Source organism: Fomitiporia mediterranea (assembly GCF_000271605.1).
Source record: "Fomitiporia mediterranea MF3/22 unplaced genomic scaffold FOMMEscaffold_17, whole genome shotgun sequence".
Lineage (NCBI taxonomy): Eukaryota > Fungi > Basidiomycota > Agaricomycetes > Hymenochaetales > Hymenochaetaceae > Fomitiporia > Fomitiporia mediterranea.
This window is the reverse complement of record NW_006760402.1, coordinates 305266-326453: the sequence shown is the minus strand read 5'-3', so window position 1 is coordinate 326453 and position 21188 is coordinate 305266. Positions and strand designations below refer to the sequence as shown.

The window sequence follows — 21188 nt, the reverse complement described above, 5'->3', positions numbered from 1 at the left end:
AACAGAAGTAAAACTAAAGAGGGTAACTAAACTGGAAACCATAAACAAGAGGGAATGACTTCCTACTAGTTAAATTTAGTCTTTAGAGTGTACTATTTCAGTCAGAGAGTCTGAATACTAGTCAAACTAGAGTTAGCTAGTAAAGAACTAGGAGGCAGAGGACACATTAGTCTATATTACAGACTGACACTGAAAGCAGAATTATAGCAACTAAGGCAAAGGTAGAAGCTCTTTTAATAAGTTAACTAGTTACAACTGTTAAAAGGAAAACTATACTTACAAGTGTGGCTCTTACTTTTCAGCCATGAAAGTAGACTATAAAAATTAGCCAAAATGAAAGGAAAAGACATTTATATTCACTTTAATACAGAATACAAAAGAGGCAGACTATAAACAGGAAAAGTATCTAAAGAAACAGATACTAGTATAGGATACACAAAACAAAGGAAACAGAAAGGGGGGAAGGACACAAATCCTAACCAAAATTAAATCCTAGCCCTATTAATTATAAAGCAAGTATTTTACAATAGTAGTAATACTGTTCAAGAAAGTATTACTTAGGAGGGACTGGATGTTAGGAATTGTAAAATACAGTAACTAAGTTTGGAAAAGCTTAACTCAAGACTTGAGACTGAGTAGTTTATATACAAAACCTTATTAGTTACAAGTCTAGAGATTGGTCAGATCAACTAGGCTACCTTTGTTGTCCTACTTAGTAAGAACTCTAGCTCAGTATTATTAACCTCTAATCATTACTAATAGGTGATCAATCTATTAGTAGAGAGAGGGGATAGGAAGGAGTAGGTACTAAGTCAGTTAGGAAAAGGTAACAAAACCTGAGAACAAGGTCTTTATCTCTCTAAGGTTAAACACATACTCTAGTACAGTATTACTTAATAATCTCAACCAAAGACAAGTCATTTAGAATGCTTGTATAGAGAGGGGATCTAGAAAGAGTATAGTGTTTAGAGTAAGAAGTATAAAGGAAAAGACTAGGAGAAAACCTGAAGAGATAAAAGGAAAATATTATACTTACTTACTACATAACTAGCTAGGAACACTTTGTACAAAGACAAAGGACTATTAAAGCTAGTAAAGAGTTAGAGCTAATACTCTATAGCTCTATACTTGAGGAGGACTAGTACTAGTGAAGGAAAGGGAACTGAGAGCTCTGAGAAGAGACTATAGGAAAGTAGTCTCCTTTATACACTTTACTCATATAGATGGGAAAGTAATAAAGTTATAAACATGAGGACTACATGAGGACAATATGAGGAATACATGAGACAATCTAGAACTTTGGTTGTAAGTTCTATAATTGAATACAGAAGTATAAAGATAAGACTAGAAGTTAATAAGGATAATTGTCTCCTAAACTAAGTCTATTAAAGAAGACTTAGGGAAAGATCTAGAATATTAGTTGTCAGTTCTAGAGTGTACACAAGACAGTCTAGAACTTTGGTTGTAAGTTCTAGAGACAGTACAGAAGTACAGCCTTTTATATTACAGAAGTCATAAGGAGTCATTAGAAGTTATAATACTCTACCTTATAAGAAAGTGTATTACAAACTAGTGTATAGGAAGTACAAGTCAAGTCAGACAGAGTTATAAGAACAATAGAGAGCTCTACTTTATAGGAAAAGTATTATACAGCTTACACAGTATAACTAGTTAGGAGGACTTATAAGGAGTTATTAGAAGTATGAGAGGAAGTATAGAAGACATAACAATATAGTAAAGGAGTCATTAGAAGATTAATCTAGGATACAAGAAGATACAAACCAGTGTTAGCAGATTAATAGAAAACACAAACCAGTGTAGCATACAGTCTAAAGGATTAGCCAGCTCTACTTCATAGGAACAACAGTAAAGAGAGTTACTAAAGTTACTAGAGTAACATTACTCTAGTAAAAGGTATATAAGGAGGCCAGTTTGGCCCTCAAAAGATAGTTTTATCAACTTAAGTTACCTAGTACTTGAAAGTACTCTACTACTAACCTACTAGGCTACACTTGTAGTTTGACTAAAGTAGGACTCCTCTACCCTCTCACTATACAAGTCTACAAGTCTTACCCTCTATACTCTATTCTGTTACTATTCCTAAGGATTAGGACTAGTAAAGTGAGTATATCTTACACACACTACTTGTTGAGTTTAACTTTTGTGTACCTTATAAAGAATTGTCATGTAGCATTCTTTCTTTCTTACACAGAGATCTGACTTAAGGAACAGGGATGAGAGGATTACTATGTAGTAAAACCTTAACCAGACATTAGAACAAGGTTAGTAACTGTGTTAATTACTAGCAAAACTGTACTAGTAAGGACAATACTATAGAAAGCTTTGTGTATTATAAAAAGTCTCTCTGTTAGTAGTAGAATAATGCTACTCTTTATTATGTTAAAAGAGCTTAGAGTTTTTTAACATACTTACTTTACTCACATTTATGTATAATAATTTAGAGAGTCAATCTCTACTTTAGGAAATTGCTGGTAGTAAACTCTAAAACACTCTTAGAGTTAACTGTATTAATTGTATTACTAAAAAAACAAAGGTTAGTTATTTTCTTGTATATCTCTAAATAAGTCTAAATTTTTCTCTAGTATATACTAGTTGTATTAAAGAACAGAGAATATTTTGGTTAACAATACAAGAAGTTTGAATTAAATATATGTTATAAAGTATGTATACTAATGTTCAAATCTTCTAAGCTTTGTTTTACTTATTATATTATTCTAAATAGTTGAACACAAATTATCTAGCAAGGAAGACTTTAACACTTACTACTAGCTCTCTTTTAGAGTTTAGTCAGGTCAAACTTTATTAAGTCACTATTCTCTAATAGTTAAATTTATTATTCTAATTATGTAAACTGTCTAATATTAGAATATTTTCAAGTACTTCTTTACTATAAATAAGTACTTAGTATATAATATATTTGTTAATAGTATTATAAAACTAGAAAGTTTTCTTTATGTATTACTTATTATTTGTAAGAATGTACAATTATAAAAGCTTTAGTATTCTTAACACTAATATATATACTATATTTTACTAATTTTAGACTCTTTCTTATAAAAATTATATTATCTTAAATCTCTAGTATGTTCTGATTTCCTTTTAGACAGACTTAGTTTGTACACAAGTTTTAGTCTGAAATATTATAATTCAAATGTAACCTTCTAACTATTAGCACAAACTCTGTTAGAGAATCATTAGTTAGTTACAAGAGTCAAAACTAATTTCTTCCTTATAATTTAGAATCATTCTAAGATTTGAGTATTTATTAGAATAATCATTTTCTAAGCTAATTGTTTAGAGAAAGTATTATTAAGTAATACAGCTTTTCTCTATTTTAACTACTCTGTTTTTTTTAAGTCTATATTAAATGTGTTTCTTATATATATTAGAAAATTGTGAAAATATAATTTATTTACTAGTACATTCTTTTACTTGTTTAGCATATTTCAGAATATAATTGTTTGATTTGTTTATTGTATGTATATTCTTACAAGAAGCAGCTTCATTCCTAATACATAACAATACATTTGTCTTAGTAATAGTAAGTATAAGCAGACTAATAATAACTAAGAATATAACTGGAAAAGAGTACAGTACAGCTGTACAAACTTATTCCTATAATCTTTAGTATTCTCTCTAATATTAAGTACATCTTTCCAGGTCTTTATTAGTACACAAAAGAAGAAGAGATATTTAGTAGCATTGTTATAGTCTGTATCTAAAATTCAAGCCTATCTAAAGATGTCAACTACTTTGTACTTATTACTGTACCTCTAATCTAAATCATTATCCTTATTAACTAGGATTATACTAAGGCAAGACACATCATGTTAATAGTAGACTAATACTAGTTGAATAAAGAAAACATAGCCTTGATTAAGTACTACAGAACCTACAATGTAAGTATAATTTAGGTTAATAATGATATTAGCTTATTTGCTGATATAATTTCCCTATTTGCACAATTGAAACAATTGAACGTTTGATTAAATGGGAATTTAGCAATATGCATGATACAATCAATTTCCATTAGTGTGGCAACAATAAACTAACGTAGATTGGAAAGTCTTGGTACTAATACTAGTGGCGTAACCTTCTGTATGTGTGCAATTTAATCAACACTATCATTCACTTTGTGCAATTGCATGGAATAGTTTACTTGTAACACGTTTGCTCTGTAAGAGTGTGCAAACAGTCATCTTCAGTATAAAAAGGTCAAGATCAAGAGAGATTTCTCATTATTAAAGACAGTTGATAGTCTCCTGAGTTATTTCGCACCTAATTTTTAAGGAAAAGAAAACAAGTAACGACTAGAAAGGATGGGTAGAAGAGATGTCTACGCACAAGATTCAAAAGCTGAAGCACAAGCTGCACTTATGACATGTATGTATCCTCTAGTCTGTACTGTATGAAATATCTATGACTTACATCTACAATGTGTCTCAGATAGGGAATTGGTATCGGGAAGTCAAACCGATCCGAGCATAAGTTTTTCTCTCAGCGAAACTCCTGTTCAGGGACCTGGCGGGAACGAGAAGATGACTGAGATAAAGGGTGAGCAAGTGCAACTCATCATTCATTGTTATTTCTGCCAGTGACTGACGAGTAGACGACATTGACAGTCAAGGACGGTGATGAAACTATATTCACAGTGTCGGATAAGACTGCCGCGGGCGCCTGGACTGACATTGGTCGGCAACTCTTGGAAGGAATAAGTAAGGATACTCATTTTCTCGTTTCTTCCAGCCTGTAAACTCTAAACACTGACCTGTACAAATATTACAGAACAAAAGCGAGGTTGGTGATCTATACGACGGACTGGTTAGTAGTAGATTTAAGTTGTGACGCTTTTCGTAGACATCAGTGGCCGCGTACTGGCCTGGAATGGACGTCTAGCTTGCAATTCTTACAGTAAACCAACATGGTGTGATGCTATTGATACAGAAGTCAGTGTGATATTTTTCTGCTTTTAGTGCATCTGGGGCCCAAACAAGGCCAAGTGCGACAAAAGCAGAATAATCGAGCAAATAATAATGATAATTCAGTCGCGAAGGCCAGAGAATGGATAATAAGTCACGTGCTTTAATTTGAGGCGGAGACTTAAAATGTGTGCCAGCGATCTGCGGGGGCGCGTCCTTTGAGTAACCTCGCCCGTCGTCTACGACTCCCGTCTTTTCGTCCTCCACATCGTTCTCGCCGGCTTCATCGCCCCGTCATCGTCCTCTCCAGCATCAGCTGCGGCATTGTCTCTTTCAAACTTGCATCGATTCATCGCCTAGATCTCCTTGTTTCTCTGTAAGTCCCATTGCGTGTGCTTACACATGCACCACTCAGTCCTCGTCAATTTTTTCCAGGTGCATAATGTCTGCCAACTCCACCTCGCCCGCGCCTGCATCCAACCCGGCCAGCTCTGTTCATCAAAATGTCGTTCCTTCCGAGGTCGGCTGGCAATTCGTCCCGCAGTACTATACTTTCGTAAACAAGCAGCCAAACCGCCTGCACTGCTTCTACACCAAAAAATCGACGTTCATCCATGGAACTGAGGGTGAGGATGGGCGCCCTTGTTATGGCCAGCAGGTATGTTCTGGAGAGCGGTGTGGTTGAATGTCAGAAAACTAATCACGCGCTGGAACAGGAAATTCACCAGAAGATTCTGTCGATCGGTTTTCAAGACTGCAAGGTCTTCATCCATAGCGTTGATGCTCAGGCATCCGCCAATAACGGAATTATCATTCAAGTTATTGGGGAGATGTCGAATCGCGGCGAGGCCTGGCGCAAATTTGTCCAGACGTTCTTCCTGGCGGAACAGCCGAATGGTTACTTTGTCCTCAATGATATCTTCCGTTTCCTCAAGGAAGAATCCGTTGAGGATGAGGAGGCAGAGGAAGCAGAAGAACCGCAGCCTGAAGCAGCTCCTGCCGTTTCAATGCATGTGGAGCCCGAGCCAGTTATCACCACAGCTTCCGCTCCAGAGCCCGCTCCTGTACATGAGCCAATACGAGAGCCAACGCCCGAGCCCCAGCCCGAGCCTGAGCCAGTGCCGACCGCTGTCGTCGAAGAGCCCGCTAGACCTCAGCCGAATGGTGTGCGCCATGACGCTGAATCCAAAGAGCCGGAGCCCATTGTAGAGCCTCCTGCTCCCCAGGAGCCTGTTCGTGAACCAACGCCAACGTCAGCTCCTGCATCTGTGCCTGCAGCTCAACCATCGCCATCGCCATCTCCTGCTGTACCGGCTCCCCAACCGTCAGCTGCTCCCGCCGTCCAACAGCAGCCGCCAGCTCCTCAACAGCCTGCCCAGCTTCCTCAACCCGCTGCGCCAAAGACTTGGGCTAATCTTGCCGCTGCCAACTCTAAGAAATGGGGCTCCGCCGTCGCCCAGGAGTCGCGAGGTATGAGCGTCGAAGCTGCTCCGGCGCCGCAGCCACCTTCCCGCAGCGGAACGAATACACCAGTTTCGGCTTCTTCCGCCAGCGGTGCTCGGCCCGGCTCTACTCAAAAGAATGGACGAGCAAGCCATCATCTGTACCAACAGGCACTAGGCGTTACCTCCCCGCATGTCTTCGTCAAGGGACTCGTCGACCCTATCAGGAACGAAGATCTGGAAGAACTGCTTGTGAAGTATGGTAAAATCAAGGAGATTGAGTTTGTGCGTAGCAGCGCTTGCGCGTTTGTTGAATATGACGATGTCAAGAGCGCGCAGCGTGCGATCACTGCGAGCCTCAACGTCAACCAGGGTGGGGACGGTGGAATCGTCTACAAGCACGATTCTGGCGAGAGCTACCGCGTTGTTGTTGAGACGAAAAAGGAGAGAGGCGAGAGACCTCCACCGCGTGGACGTGGTGGGGTGCCGCCGCAGGGAGCCCGCGGTAATTTCAGGGGAGGGCGCGGTCGTGGACGCGGCGTACCCGCTGGCAAGGCGATGTGACGGAGCCTTGCTGAAAAATAAAACTAATTCTGTGTTCTATGGTTAAGTATTTTGCTGTTCGTGCAGGGCGTTCGGCTTTTTATACGTTTCTTTTTACAGTTTTATTCTCTTTTATTCTCTCTTTCTCAATGTGTCTTTCAACTGTCGACAATCGCACTGTTGTTTTGTTCCGCTGGCTTTCGTGATGCCCATTCCCTCCTCCTCCTTTTCAACTCGCACATCGCTATCTATTCAAACAACTGCATCCTCTCTTATGACCTTATGTGCCTCTCCAGACATATCCTCTCTCATATCCTCCTCCGGACCCTTTCCCCCCGTACCGTCTTTCTTGACTGTCGGGATCAGTGTATGCTTTTCTTGAATTTGTCCGTCCACGCAACGTCTATGACTCAGCTGCGACTTTTTTTGTAGCTAGTAACATATGATATTTGCATATGCAATCCTGTCTTTCTAAAATACTTTATAGACAAAAGCGGACTCCTGGCTTTTTATTCTAATATTCATTCAAACGTAGGGACTGGCGCGACATCCGCCACCGTTATCCGCACCACCTATCCGCGGATAGCTTATCCGCGGATGAATTTTCCCACGGTTACCGCAGTATCCGCGGTTGAGTCACTTGAGTGCTTAGCCTAGCCGATAAAAAAATTCACGTTGTTTTAATTACCTAAGTGTGACATTAGTCACAGTTGTGATGTATCACGAGTGATTGCATAAGAAACAACAGTTGATTTCTACTTGTCTAAGTTAGTCCCGCAAATTTCCGGCTGTTTTTTGTGGATACGCAGAAACTGCGGTATCCGTGGGAATTTCATCCGCGGATAAGTTATCCGTGGAAATGCTTATCCGCGGTGCGGTTTCGCGGATAGACCCATCCGCACCAGTCCCTATTCAAACCTGGTGTCGAAATTTTTTCGCGTGGTAACGTGACCGTGTACGCGGGAAGGCTTCTTACGTTTTACGTAAGTACCTAGTCGAGACTCCGGAGCAGGATTTTCTGAATCATTTTCAACACTTTTTCCACTCCAGTCAAGTTAATACTCATCTTTGAGTTAGGCATACGAGGCATAGAAAAGCCTGCAAGAGTGAGAATGTTTTCGCCGTACAGTCATCTTTTGTGATGGACTTTGCGTTACCTTGCTCAAATAGCTTGCACAAGTTGACTTGTCTTGTATGAAACTTCCAGTACCTTGGCGTCTAAGTACGACTTATAATTGGAACGATTTGAAATTTGGCACGGCGTGGAGGATAAAATTAATAGCTCGCCCTTCTTTCTTTGCGCCTCGATACTGGTGTAGACCATGTCTTGTAGCGACCAGCTATGCGTGGATTCATGTTGGTACGTGTGTCCTATCTAGTTGTCATTCCTTTCCCAACATCGACATGCTGAGGAAATTTGTTGTAAAGGGGGTAGAGTGGCACTATTTGATTGCATTACTCCATATTTCACACCTTCCCACTCCCCTCCCTCTCCAGTCTGCGGTTCTTCATTCGCAGAAGGTACGATAACATCATGATGCTCATCAAGCATCCCGCTATCTGTCTCCCTCCATCCCGTCTCGTAAACTTGGTCAGATGTCACTGGACAATACCACGTTGTGATGAAACAGATTCGAATTTGAACGTCTCTGATAGTGCTATAACTAGCACTACTAGTACTCCTGTCTCACCAAGCTTGGTTCTGGGTTCCTGGTAACGTATTGGTACTGGTATTGGTACTGGTTTTCTTCTGCTTGATTATCTCTATTGCATCGTTTTTGTAATTGAGATGAGAAATTGAGGTGATGGAGTTCTGTTCGCGGGTGAATTGAGTGAGGTGTGCAGGGAGGAAGGATGAGGATGAGGTACGGTATAACCGCCGAGCTAGGTGTTTCAGATGTTGCTTCAGTTCTCGTGGATTGGCTTCGGTTTGTTAATTTGATTTTACTTATCCTTGGTGTCTGGTACTTAGATCAGCTGGGTTGGTTATATTGAGGCTTGATAGCGCCAGAATCTGGGTGCGGGAACATCAAGAACTACTACATTCTGTAAATGGATGCGTGTATACTACATCTGCATGTGTACCTGCAAAAGTACGAACTAAACACTGTCCAAGTCGTGAGTCATCATATTACGATTGTGGATTCGCCTCATGCATGTATGCCTTTACATTATGATGCATTCGTTCTTTTTCTTCATTGTCGCGTAGGGATCGTCCTTGTCACCAGGCGGGCTGCCTTCGACCTTCGGAACTGCTGCCTTCTCTGCTGTTTTCCCGATATTCTCTGCCTCCACGCGCTCTTCCTGCGTACTTGTGCGTTCGAGCTCCTCCGCGTCGATTTCTTCGATCTTGGCTTCTACGTGCTCGCTTACCTCTTGTTGGACCTCTTCTGGCATGGCGCGAAGGATCCTGCCGAGGCCGAGAGATGCAAGACGTAGAAGAGCGTCGGCGTGCGGGATTCCTCGGGAACGTGCGAAGCGGGAGACGCCGGTGACTACCACGGGGTGTTTGAGTGCGTTGTCGAGGAGGACGAGTGCGTCTCGACTGTGTTGTCTAAGAGATTGTTTGAGTTTGGGGTCGTTGGCGAGTTCGCGGAGGTCGAATTTTTGGGTTTGGGAGGATGCTTTGGATTTGGTGGAAGTGAATTGGGTGGAGAGTTTGTCGAGGGAGGTTGTTACGACTAGTAAGGCGTTCTCTCTAATTACGGTTTGTCAATATCTGTGTGCTGGTGAGCTGGAGTGAATCGCTTACCCTGCAGCTTTGATGACTTCTGCAGTCCTCTCTGTAACTTGCTTTCCGCCTTCTCCACGACCGAAGAGTTTCTCGTCAATAATAACGACGACATCCTTCCCGCTCGTCGTAACAACCTGACGGACCTCCTCCGCGACACCGAATAGGTTCTTCCTTCCTTTGTTGAATTGAGTGCCAACTTTGTGACCGGGGAGGATGGCTTCGCCCATGAGCCAAAGTGGGGACATGCCAACCCATGTTTGGGCGTAGGCGGAGAAGAAGCGATGGGCTGTACGACGGTTGTCCTTTGAGAGTGCTCGTTTGAAGAATCCGGAGGTTTCGGTCTGAGGTTTCGGTTGAGTTTGGGAGGAGGAAGGACCTGCTGCAGCGACGATGGATGACGGTCCTTCGGTTGAAGGTGCGGGTTGTTTGGAATCTGTGTTATAATCACCTGGCATCTTTGAGGTGTCTGGGTGTTGAGGAGGGGGAGCCAAAGGAGACTGCTTGTTCTCTGCTGTTTGTGACAATAAGTCTGGCGCTGGAATGTCTGCCATGGTCGAATTACTACAGTGACTACTGGCAGTACAGTACTACAAGTCAGTGAGCAATAGCATGGAGTCAATGTGTGATGATGTCATCCTTGTGTAACGGCCATAGCAGCACGTGATCGTCGTCGATCCTATAGATATTAGGTAATAAAATATCCTTTTCATGAAGGAAAGAATTTTACGGCCATCCCCAGATACGCCACTGACGTGTGGCCTTTCTTTAGGTTCATACAGTCAAATATGTTATAATGCATAATGTGGTAATGTATAATTGTCATAATGAATGACTTTTTCTCAGAACCAAATGGTCATTCTCTGCCAAAATATAATGTCATAATGCATAAATCTCATAATGAATATAGAAATGACCCTTCCCAGCATTATGCATTATGACATATTCTACTGTAGTAGTATATCAAGTCTAGCTTCTCAGCGAAAAGGATACGGGTTGCTTCAGTGTGCATCGTGCTGATTGGTTTCTTTAGTCGCCAACGAACCCGATCACCTCGGCCCGCACTTACTCTCGGCTTCCATGCCGATCATAACAGACTCCGTCCTCATTCGTTGTTTGAGATGGCAATCCAGTGACTGCCCTGGATGTAGTGATTCTCCATGTTAATGAGGAATGTGGGATGTTGCGGGAACATCGTCAAACCTATACAATCAATGTGTTCTGTTGACTGTATTTGGCAATAGCATAACTTGAAAGACAGCTCAGCACTCACGACATCTCATTTCGTCGTCTTTCGGCAAAGGAAATTTTGCTGTTGGTCAAGGTTCTGGCTTCTTTCATCGTGCCATACTTTTGTTGATACTGATGATATCTCCCTTTCTCCGCCAGTTTATCCTGGACCTTTATTCGGACATGATGAAGCACGCACGCTCACACTGAGTCACAGCCATCCTTCGCTTCAATAATTGAAATCCATTGGTCTTTGATCTGGACTCGTGCAATCTCACTATCGATTATTTGAGGCCCGAGTAGGCATGGAGACGCCGTTCACCGACGATCACTAGGCATCTTTGAACCTCTTTACGTTACATGCTGCTAATTCCACTCGTCCACGTTCCCATCTGTCGTAACTCATACTTCGGGCCGACCGCTGAATGATCTTCGGACATTTCGTGTGGGCTGTTTATACCACGGACCCCTGTGTCGAATGTAACTTCGATGGCTTCCGGGTCAGGTATAGTTCTCACACCCAATAAGCTTAGTCGCACATAAGGCAACTCCACCATCTTCCTTGTCTGGTTGACAACTGGCCGATACGTACAGACTAATCCTGATTGAGTACCATACGCCCGTATCTTCAGACCTCTTTTGGTTTTCTCCCATCAACAAATGAAGAAGACAGTGAGCTGAGGCGCATGTGGGTTCGGACGCGTAGCAAGGTAGGACCAATACCCAGTTGATTGCGCTTCCGTCGGCGATAGAGAGTATCCAAATAGGGGGAGACTTCGCGCTGAGCTCCTTTTGTGGCTCCAATGCAGATTGTTTAAATCCCCAACTTTTGTTTCGTGTTTGATCCCCTCCCCCTCCCTTTCTGTGGTACGGGACCGGGCCCCTCTTGACAAAATGGCTGGTATGGACTTGTCCTCTACGTTTGGTGTTATTTACTGGGGTAAGCAATTTGTTCAACATGATTAGACAGTATTAGTGACCCCTGTGTAGGATTTCTTGTCGCTACTATGTAGGTATTAGGAGAAGGGGAATTGATGGCGATGAAATTTCTGACTATCTCCACCCGTCTGCAGACTCTTCGGGATATCGGTCGTTCAAGGATACTTCTTCTTTGTGCGCAGCAATGATTCATGGAAGTTAAGAGCATTTGTGAGTGCCTCTGGTACCATCACAAGTGGTAACGTTTGCGAATATACCGTGAAATAGGTTGCACTGTTGCTGTTAGTCAAAATTGCCTAGAAACTGAAACCATTAGCTCACCTGGCCTTTTTGCATTAGGGTCTTAGACTTTTCTACTACGGCGCTTTCGTCGGAGAGTCTGCATTATTATTTGGTACGGTTCAACTACACTGAAGTTACTCATGTCAGCCGTAACGCGCTTTCGATGTCCAGATAATCAACTTCGGAAACCCATTGGCACTCCTATTTATGACAAGGTACAGTGGACACTTGATGATTGATTATTTGTTTTCTGAACATACACTCGCAGACCCTATGTCGCCGAATACGTGATTACTCTAGCTATCATATTCTTGTACGTTTGATTAGCATGGAGGGTCATGGGCTCTCTAAATATTTGCTTCTCAGGTCACAAAATTTCTACGCTTGGCGGATATATGCAGGTAAAGGCTTTTCTTCCCGCTTGAGGTTGAACCGGTATTAACTCTCTGTGCTCAAATGTAGTCAACAGGAAGATCTGGACGCCACTCTTGATCGTACGTGCCCTCCATTTAATGCGTTACACACTGTCCTGAGAGGTACCTAGGCTTTCCTTGCGACATGCGCTCTCGCTGGCGGTATTGGTGTGTATCACGATCTTAATAGCTGCGTTGAGGTGCTGAATAGCTATAATCGATAGCCCTTACGTTTGAACTATTCGCTGTGGATCTGCTGATTGGAAACCTTCCGGAGAAGAGAGTGATGGTAGGTCAACTGGTCGCTATTGACGAACGACGACCTTGACTAATCCAATGTGTAGGTGTGTTTGAGTATTGCGACGTCCTTTGCTGCCGCTTGCGATATCGTGTCAACTGTGGCAATGTGTTATTATCTTGCGTCTCACCGGTCGGCATACAAGGAGTACGTTATGGTCAACTCTTTTTACTCTCTGGATACTAATTGAGTTATGTATTCGGACGTGAAGGACGAATAATCTTTTGCGGACGCTCCTTTTCTTCACTGTGAATCGGGGTATCCTCGCTGCGGTCGCGCAGATTGGGCATCTAGCCTTGTTCGTTGCTTTCCCGTCTAAAGCGTATTGGTGAGGCGACTGTTTAGAAAGTGTATTTGGGGATATATACTGATATGGAATAGGATGCCGTTCCATCTAAGCGTAAGCAAGCTGCACGTAAACACACTATGTGAGTATTTTTTTCCACTCATAACGTTTAGCTGTGCTAAGTCCTGCTTGTAGTGGCTATGTCAGGATTGTTCCCCTTTTTCTCATACTGCACTTATTGAATCAGCCCTTCCGATTTTATTTAGGCTTAATTCACGAGCGACGTTGAGGGCTCGATCGACCGCAACGAAACTTGAGATTTCGACTGACTTCATGTCCGCGGGGCAAGACTCCCCGGATTCGCAATATACTCCGAGTCCCCGCACGCCTTGTTCAAAGAGGTACAGTGGGGGAACGGGAGGTCTGACTACGTTTGAGCTCGTTAATTTGCCGAGGGATCCAAGGGTAAGGTTTTGTTATTCGTCAATCTCTGAGATCGGCTAACTGACAAACTTATGAAACTGGTGCTACCTCAGAAACGACCAAGTCCACTGTTTTCGAACATTCGGCGACCACCGCCTGGAATTGAAGAGGAAGCTGAAGTGGAGAGTAATGAGATTGAAGAGATAAAACCGACTGCGATGCTGTATACTGGTGGATCGGAACCAATCACGTTTGCTTGATGACGGCTGTTGAAAAGCTCTGTGCATCATCTACTTGACTGCTATATTCTTCATTTGGTCGTGTCATAGACATATTCATGTATTTGGGGAGATGGGCTGTGTGTAACTGTAAATACTTTAATATGTAGTAATTCTGCAATACTGTGATGCCTTTGCAGTACATAATTATAATAAAGAGAGAGACGGTCTTAGATAACAAGCACTATTGAATCGGAATTTGTACTTACGCTGCGTCATGCGAAGTATCCACGTGATCGAGACTTTCTCGCTCACATCCTGTTTCAGTGTTTGGCGCACAGATACCCTCCTTCCCCATGTCCGCGGTATGTTTTCCCGTATGTTATTGAAAAGAGCTCTTCTTAGTTGACTTATGTTCTGGCGATAGAAAATTTTGGAAAGGTTGCCACGAATCTCGCGACCACGATTTGAACAAGGTGTTCGTTGCATTGCTCGACCCGTACGCACGACTCGATCACGACTTTCGACAGCAGCTTCACCAACCTCATCCGTGAACGAGGAAGAAATAAAGTTCTTTTCGAGACTCGCATCGCAATGGTGGGATGAGTCGGGTGAATTCGGGCTTCTGCACAGGATGAATCCTGTCCGGGTTCGGTTCATACGGAATAAACTGCTTGAGGTAGCACGGGATGATGGACTGGACGCAGAGGAAAATGCAGAGGAAAGTGCAAAGGTACTGAATGGATTGGAAGTTCTAGATATTGGGTGTGGCGGAGGCTTACTATCTGAAGTGAGTGTTCACTCTCGTCTAGAATATCACCAGCTAACGTCAAATAAAGAGCCTAGCACGGCTTGGTGCAAGGACTGTGGGCATAGATGCGTCGTCTCAGAATATAGCTATTGCCTCCCTACACGCTTCGCAAGACCCTACTTTAAGGAGCTCGGCTTTAGACTACCGAAACTCGTCAGCAGAGGAACTCGTTAACGAAACAAGACGTTTTGATATTGTATGCTCTATGGAAGTTCTTGAACATGTAGACAACCCCGCAGTTTTCCTTCAGTCATGTGCAGAACTAGTCAAGGTGTGTAACTTGTCCATGTTTACAAGTTGCCATCTGATTGAAACTTCGTTTTTAGCCAGGTGGTCATCTGTTCCTTTCGACGATCTCACGCACACCACTCGCCTATCTCTTAACGATATTCGCCGCGGAGAAAATGCTAGGACTTGTTCAGCCTGGCACGCATACGTATGATAAATACGTTAAGCCCGCTGAGCTTATTGATTTCTTCCGAAAGCCTGTGGGAGATGCCGGTCGACCGTGGATAGCGGATTTGTATGGTGGTATACCCCCGCGGAATGAAGCGGAGGTTCGTGGGATTGCGTATTTGCCATGGAAGGGTGCTTGGGAGCTCGCACCACGTGGAGCGTTTGGGTCGACGGAGTGTAATTACTTGTTCTGGGCAAGAAAACCGGTATCGTAGTGAATCTGAGGGGTTTAAGCAATTGAAGGAGGCAGTTCTATTTTACGGTATTTAGCATGGCCCTTGGAACTCTCCATGTAATGTAATAATAATCAATTGCGGTTTCATCATTGGTGAGCTTTCTTTCAGGCCTTTCTATGGGGTCTGTTATACTAACTCTTTCATAGTCGTTCTTAATATTTAGCAACATACTTTGCAGTGAGTCCGCAAACCTTTTTTGCCTATGAAATGATTCAAATAATTGTCTGCAGCTATAGATAAAGTATACATTATTAATTCAAAGGAATTCCTGTCTTGCATCGTTTACGGGGCTCGTTCAATTTGCCGGCTCTATTCGAGCTAGGAACCAGTAAGCAATTGACTTCGGGTCGAGACATCATTGGAATGAAAATTGCGTATGTTGTTGTATCCGTGAGTCTACCTGGATACTTGACGTCGCGTACATTGGAGCACTGATGTTTTACCGTGAAAGCCCAGTCGGTGCGGCACAACCAGTCCAAAAATAGCTGAAAGGCTTTCGAAGAATGCAACGCAGATTGAATAGTGGATGACTGCGTCACTTCGCAACCCTTTGCATCGTTAGTGGACCATAAACGATCATTGGGCCTATCATTGCTTGGTGTCGTCTGCATCCACCACTCCTAATAACATTTATAGAGTCGGCATCTCACATAATACCTCATAACTCAGGCTTGGAAACTAAGACCACCATGACATCCCCATTTCACGGCCATTCGACATTATAACCAGCTTACTAGATCACCATCACGTCTATGGAGGATCGGCAAAAGTTCTTAAATGCACTCAAATGCCTCCATAGATCTCGGGTCTTATTGAACATCCTTTGATCCGCATTAAGTAAAAGGAATTCGCTTGTAAGCATGTCATCTATTTAAACAGGGTGTTTAAAAATACCCCATTTTATTTTGTATTGAACAGTAGGCGCTCACGACTTTCTGCTGCCTGCTCACTAATGCTTTCCGCGAGCTTCAGCGAAAATACTATAGCAACACATTGTTAGACTTTATCCACAGGTTTCCTTCGTTATGAAAATCCATCGGCGCAATCAAATCAGCGGATATTCTACGAAGAATGCAGCAGTTGACACATCTGAGCTGGCAAACAGTGTGGGTACCCTTTTCTACGATATTATTCCGATGAAGGGAATGGCGCTACTCCAGGCTGACGCTCACGATTTCGTTGCATCCCTTGATGGCTGTGATTGGAAGACTACGTACGGATCGTGTAATGATGTAATGAATGTACGAAGGACGGCTTGGGATCCCGTGAGATGTTGAAGATTAAATTCGCGCCACGAAGTTTCCGCGACTTTTATTTCAGATATGTGTGGGATTTACTAGAACTTAAACATCTTGGAGGTTTGAATGATTTCGGCCAATATTGCTGAAATATTGCGCTTGCGGTGTACCGCTCACCTCGCGGACCAGTCCTCGATGTGTCAAATGATCGAAATGGAGCTTCTCAGGCTAGTCTGGAAAGGGTGAACAGTCGTTGTGAGTTGGACTTGACTTACTGCCTAATTATACGGTCGGGTATTTCCGCGTTACTCCCATCGAGCTATTCCGCCTTCTCAATACTCTGTTCGCGCCTTCCACGGGCAGCAAGCCGCAGCAGCCTGCAACAGAGTACGGCCGTAAGGTTCTGTGGATGAATATTTCCGCTATGCAACCAAGCTTTCGTTTCCTTGACGCTTTATTGGCCCGGAATGTTCTAATTGAGACCTTCCTTTCGGCTAGAGTGAACATTAGATCCACCAAGAAATTCCAATTCCGTCGGCAGCCCTGAATAGCGCGGGGACAGACGATATATACATGGCCTCGACTTCCGTCGTTCTCTCCGATGGTACCTCCCGCGACACTGGACACCGTCATGGCGTCGACCGACCCAACACTGTCTGGTGCGAATCGTGCAGCCTTGAATTGCTTATATTGGGGTACGCACATACCATCTGTACTTAGTTTCTCTGGTTAATGGCCATTCGTTCACTCCATTACTTGCTTCAGGTTTCGCCGTGGCCACGATGTACGTTCGTTACATTATCCGGGGAGTTGTGTTCGGTGGAGCTGGGCTTATGGTTGTCGAAGTTTACTAGGCATGACCCTCATCCAGGGCTTCATTTACTTCAGAAACTATGTGGACAAAAGACCACTGCGGGTACTTGTGGCTTCATTAATGTGAGTAGTTCATTTCATCGCTTCATGTCTACAGTTTATTGATTACCATATTATTTCAGGACCTTGGACATTCTCTCCTCTTTCTTAACGGCCCACGTGTTGTATTATTACATGGCATGTCGAGATTTCTGCAACATGAATTACTTACTAAAAGATCTATAGATTGAAAACTACGGCAATCCCACCTCTTTATCAGTATCACCACCAGTGTACGTATGGGCATCATCGACAAGGTAGCTTGCATTTAATCCAATGGAGAATAGGACTTTCACGATTGAATTCTTTTTAACGACAACTGTCACATTCCTGTGAGTCATTTCCTACGTGTAAGGAAGAGGCAGTAATATAGCATGGATAACGTTGCAAACATGATTTAGGTCACAGTCTTTCTATGCAACCCAAATCTATAAGTGTATGGGCAATTTTACCAAGTCATTTTTCTTGAAGAGATACTTGACGAGTATTCTATATCACCAGTGCACAAGTCCTCTCCGAATCGATTTCTGTCCACATTTGCCGCGATGGTACATTCTTTAATGCTTTCACACTACGCAGTTGGCTAACCGGATGTTACAGGCATTTTTTACACTATCTGCTTTTAGTGAGAATGCATGAATTTTACGACAACATCCTATCGAGCTAACCAAGTGTGTATGATCACAACATAGTCTCAAACACAAGTGCGTCTTACATTTCTTCGATGAATCAATCTTAAGTTGCTTAATACAATGCTGGAAAGTCTCGACAATTCTCATAGTCGTTGAGAATTACTTCACGTCAGCGGCGAAATTCAGCGTCGACGTGTTGAAGGTATGGTCCATGGGACACTTATAATGATACGCGAAAGGACTCACGTATATTTGCCCTCGCCGGTCTCGACGTTTATTTATCCTCGAAAGGTTTTCACGAGCCTCGGCAGCTGCTGCGCTTCTGCAAGTGATATTATCGCGTGCTCATCCTTATGTTTGTTTCTTGTGTCTCATCGGGCAGATCTCGGACGGTGAGCTTCACTTATATTCCCCTCCGCTATGATTTCGCGACTGACAACAGCCCAATCCTCTCAAACTTGAATATACAAACGAAGAGGCCATACGACTTTGGTCGACACGTTATTGTTCTACACAATCAATCGTGGCTTACTTTTCACGGTTGCACAAATCGGTCGCATGGCTGCGTATCTCAGCGCGCCAATGATGCTGTATTGGTCTGTTCTCTCACACTTTGAGATATCACCTGGAATCTATTTTAACTGTACTTAAACGACTAGGCTCCCATTCCATCTCTGTCTCAGCAAATTACATGTCAACTCTCTTCGTGAGTGCTTTAAATACACCAATAGACGTGAACACTTGAATATTAACGCATAACGTACGTTTAGTCGCACTGTAAGTACACCCATGCCCCTCTCGTTTGTGATGGCTTGAACCCTTGTGCCCGCTGATATTGTTACCCCCTTAACTTCAGTCTGAATTCACGACATGCTTTACGTGGGGCTGCGCAGGAAGTTAGCAAGATTGATTTCCGTGTGGATCCATTGCCAGCTGGCACTTTGCGAGCGCCGCAGCCAAACCCACCGGCAGTCGTGAGACCTACGTGTATTGAACTCCGACAGCTCAGGGACAGCTCGCACACAGCAAACTGTGACTCCAAAGTGGGTATACGAGCTTTGCATTTCTTCTGTCGCCAACCCGTGTTTCAACGACTATCTTTTACAGTTTGAATCGTCGCCTGCACTCGAAGCACAGGACCACCATCTGGGCCTTCATACGAAACCTGCGTTGTACGATCATAACGAAGAGCGATAGCAGTTATCGTGCTTATAGGTTAGGATCGCAATGCTGCCTTTTATGTCATTGTCTACCATCACACGTTGGATATTTCGAACTGCCATCAAAGCGTACATATTATTTCGAGGACCTACGCATGACAATTAGTGTACATATGGAACAAGCATGCCGAACAGAAAGGTTGAATTTATGTTGTGGAACTGTATTATTTACTACTGTATTATTCTTCCATAGACGGTAATAATTCACCAGAGTTCAGGGAAAACGAAAAAAGAGCCGAGCAGGTGACGATTCGCTAGTTTCCAAAGTTCACGCCAGGTCGTACTTCGCCATGGACCCGGTATGACATAGTATTCGCGACCAAAGGCTACCGTTAATAGTAGTGGAGCCACTTTTGTCCTCACGAGTCAATTTGACAACCCTTCGTCTCTTCACACCTCGACCTTCTTTGCCGAAGTATCGCGCGCTTTCGAAGCTCCAGTGAAGACTCCCCACAATCCAGTCCTCAAGTCCACGCACATATAATGCGATCTCGCGGTCGATTCGCCCTCCACGGTCGAAAGACGGTACACGCCTTTTCGCTGCGAGGAACCGTGATATTGCCGCGTCACAGAGATCTCCAACGAAGTCGACCGCTTCTTGAAGGCTTAAACCCATTGTGTGCATTGCGATGAAGATCATATTGTGCGTGTCCTCTCGGGCATCTTCTTTGCTATATGAGAAGATGTCCTATTGTGGAACGGAACCAATAAAGAGTTAGTTAAAGTGCCCGGAAAGCATGCGACCGGAAAACATACGTTTGACCAAGACACGATGTCATTTGTAGCTTCTCCCAACGTCTCAACGGCTTCATGCTGCATGGCAAAATCCGGGAGGTCTAGCCCATTGGCGTATTCTATTAGTGCCCAGCATGGTTTGCACCCGCTTGTGTCGCGTCGGAGAACGATGTATGAATCGAGGTCCATTATTACGCCCGAGCGACGGTCAACGGCTTGTTTTGAGACAGCGCGGAAGAAGAGGTCGAAGGTGCTAATGAAGCGTGCTTTTGCTCCTTTCGAGGCAGTAGGTGACATACGTGCCCAAATACTTTTAGCACGTAAATACAAGAGGATAAGCCCACGCTGAAGACAGATTGAAATATATATCTATTGTACGTACTCTCTCGCCATACGCCCCACCTTCGTGTCCGCAGCAAAACCAGGATCGTATATCGAGCCGATAACTAGTTTTCGCGTATCAAGCGTTTCGGAATTGTTCATGTCATCCGAAAGGTCGTCGAGGTGAAAGAGGAAGCTGAGGAAGTCGCAAACGACTCGGAGTTCATTCGCGGGTGCAACAGGATACGTCATTGCAGAGAGTAAACCGCATTTTAAGCCGCGAAGCTTCATGAATTTTCGTGCGCCTAGGCTACCCTGAGAGTAGAGCCATGCGTCGGATTGCGCACCCACTTCGGGTCCGTTAGGGTTGAGCCGTAACTTGAACGGACAGTCAGAGACGAGGTCGGGGATGACGAGTTTGTTTTGCCGGCGTAGGAAGTAGGTTGATTTTGAGTGACGCATGACGAGAGACAAGGATAAAGCCTCGGAGAGAAGGTAAGATTATTCGGAAGTGCGATGTTAATTAACACTTTATGTTAATACTGCGCTTAAATAGTTCAAACTTGATATTGAAGAGGCTTTGGAAATGTAAATGTGCTGTGGGATTGCGGCTGACAGTACCCTACTTTCGGTGATAGGTCACGAAAAGTCCGGAGTACACAGATAGCCAGCTGACCTACCGACAGAACGCCTCTCCACGAGTTATCTGACACTAGACAATTAAGAGGACACGACCATCCGCAGAGCTACAAGTCTATATGCATGCGAAGACGACAAGCATTCAGAAGCATCATTCGACAGGACATGTATCATGACGTCTAAAAGTTTGCTTTGGTCCACACGTGTCAATCAGTTAAAGCGTAAAGGTTGTTTCTTGTCTAC

At 43.5% G+C, this 21188-nt stretch overlaps 7 protein-coding genes across 7 annotated transcripts; 4 read left to right on the top strand and 3 right to left on the bottom strand.

Moving 5' to 3' along the window:
- Window positions 1–5204: 5204 nt before the first annotated feature.
- Window positions 5205–7455, top strand: FOMMEDRAFT_114435 (uncharacterized protein). The gene is made up of 3 exons (XM_007271448.1): window positions 5205–5316; window positions 5376–5598; window positions 5657–7455. The coding sequence occupies exons 2-3, from the start codon at window positions 5383–5385 to the stop codon at window positions 6944–6946; spliced, it is 1506 nt and encodes a 501-aa protein (XP_007271510.1). The 5' UTR covers window positions 5205–5316; window positions 5376–5382; the 3' UTR covers window positions 6947–7455.
- Window positions 7456–7693: 238 nt separating this feature from the next.
- FOMMEDRAFT_161994 (uncharacterized protein) lies at window positions 7694–8477 on the bottom strand (the record flags this gene model as incomplete). Its single annotated transcript, XM_007271447.1, has 3 exons — window positions 7694–7833; window positions 7902–7943; window positions 8399–8477. The coding sequence occupies 3 exons, from the start codon at window positions 8475–8477 to the stop codon at window positions 7694–7696; spliced, it is 261 nt and encodes an 86-aa protein (XP_007271509.1).
- A 432-nt stretch (window positions 8478–8909) lies between these two features.
- FOMMEDRAFT_171174 (uncharacterized protein) lies at window positions 8910–10210 on the bottom strand (the record flags this gene model as incomplete). The annotated part of the gene is made up of 2 exons (XM_007271446.1): window positions 8910–9623; window positions 9678–10210. 2 exons carry the CDS (start codon window positions 10208–10210, stop codon window positions 9092–9094), a joined length of 1065 nt encoding a protein of 354 aa, XP_007271508.1. The 3' UTR covers window positions 8910–9091.
- A 1570-nt stretch (window positions 10211–11780) lies between these two features.
- On the top strand, window positions 11781–13858 carry FOMMEDRAFT_171173 (uncharacterized protein; the record flags this gene model as incomplete). The annotated part of the gene is made up of 17 exons (XM_007271445.1): window positions 11781–11826; window positions 11877–11895; window positions 11960–12035; window positions 12093–12106; window positions 12165–12219; window positions 12279–12322; window positions 12376–12420; window positions 12474–12508; window positions 12570–12601; window positions 12652–12688; window positions 12745–12809; window positions 12865–12965; window positions 13030–13146; window positions 13200–13246; window positions 13300–13306; window positions 13371–13569; window positions 13641–13858. 17 exons carry the CDS (start codon window positions 11781–11783, stop codon window positions 13785–13787), a joined length of 1086 nt encoding a protein of 361 aa, XP_007271507.1. The 3' UTR covers window positions 13788–13858.
- A 236-nt stretch (window positions 13859–14094) lies between these two features.
- FOMMEDRAFT_171172 (3-demethylubiquinone-9 3-methyltransferase) lies at window positions 14095–15506 on the top strand. The gene is made up of 6 exons (XM_007271444.1): window positions 14095–14110; window positions 14173–14535; window positions 14585–14827; window positions 14883–15340; window positions 15395–15425; window positions 15479–15506. The coding sequence occupies exons 1-4, from the start codon at window positions 14102–14104 to the stop codon at window positions 15225–15227; spliced, it is 960 nt and encodes a 319-aa protein (XP_007271506.1). The 5' UTR covers window positions 14095–14101; the 3' UTR covers window positions 15228–15340; window positions 15395–15425; window positions 15479–15506.
- A 1336-nt stretch (window positions 15507–16842) lies between these two features.
- FOMMEDRAFT_23807 (uncharacterized protein) lies at window positions 16843–19449 on the top strand. Its single transcript, XM_007271353.1, has 17 exons — window positions 16843–17181; window positions 17252–17270; window positions 17333–17422; window positions 17482–17536; window positions 17585–17631; window positions 17686–17730; window positions 17800–17834; window positions 17900–17946; window positions 17999–18023; window positions 18091–18102; window positions 18162–18232; window positions 18322–18422; window positions 18507–18626; window positions 18690–18736; window positions 18801–18807; window positions 18887–19073; window positions 19138–19449. Exons 1-17 carry the CDS (start codon window positions 17118–17120, stop codon window positions 19225–19227), a joined length of 1062 nt encoding a protein of 353 aa, XP_007271415.1. The 5' UTR covers window positions 16843–17117; the 3' UTR covers window positions 19228–19449.
- Window positions 19450–19518: 69 nt separating this feature from the next.
- FOMMEDRAFT_97061 (terpenoid synthase) lies at window positions 19519–20768 on the bottom strand (the record flags this gene model as incomplete). The annotated part of the gene is made up of 3 exons (XM_007271394.1): window positions 19519–19938; window positions 20007–20295; window positions 20368–20768. The coding sequence occupies 3 exons, from the start codon at window positions 20766–20768 to the stop codon at window positions 19519–19521; spliced, it is 1110 nt and encodes a 369-aa protein (XP_007271456.1).
- Window positions 20769–21188: the final 420 nt, after the last annotated feature.

Bases quoted from the DNA above. Each gene is read 5' to 3' on its own strand.
- FOMMEDRAFT_114435 (XM_007271448.1), top strand. From the start codon at position 5,383: ATGTCTGCCAACTCCACCTCGCCCGCGCCTGCATCCAACCCGGCCAGC. The intron at 5,599-5,656 runs GTATGTTCTGGA...GCGCTGGAACAG, and splicing joins GCCCTTGTTATGGCCAGCAG to GAAATTCACCAGAAGATTCT.
- FOMMEDRAFT_171172 (XM_007271444.1), top strand. The intron at 14,536-14,584 runs GTGAGTGTTCAC...CGTCAAATAAAG, and splicing joins GCGGAGGCTTACTATCTGAA to AGCCTAGCACGGCTTGGTGC. The intron at 14,828-14,882 runs GTGTGTAACTTG...CTTCGTTTTTAG, and splicing joins CATGTGCAGAACTAGTCAAG to CCAGGTGGTCATCTGTTCCT.
- FOMMEDRAFT_23807 (XM_007271353.1), top strand. From the start codon at position 17,118: ATGGCGTCGACCGACCCAACACTGTCTGGTGCGAATCGTGCAGCCTTG. The intron at 17,835-17,899 runs GTATGGGCAATT...CTATATCACCAG, and splicing joins TGCAACCCAAATCTATAAGT to TGCACAAGTCCTCTCCGAAT. The intron at 18,423-18,506 runs GTGAGCTTCACT...ATACAAACGAAG, and splicing joins CATCGGGCAGATCTCGGACG to AGGCCATACGACTTTGGTCG.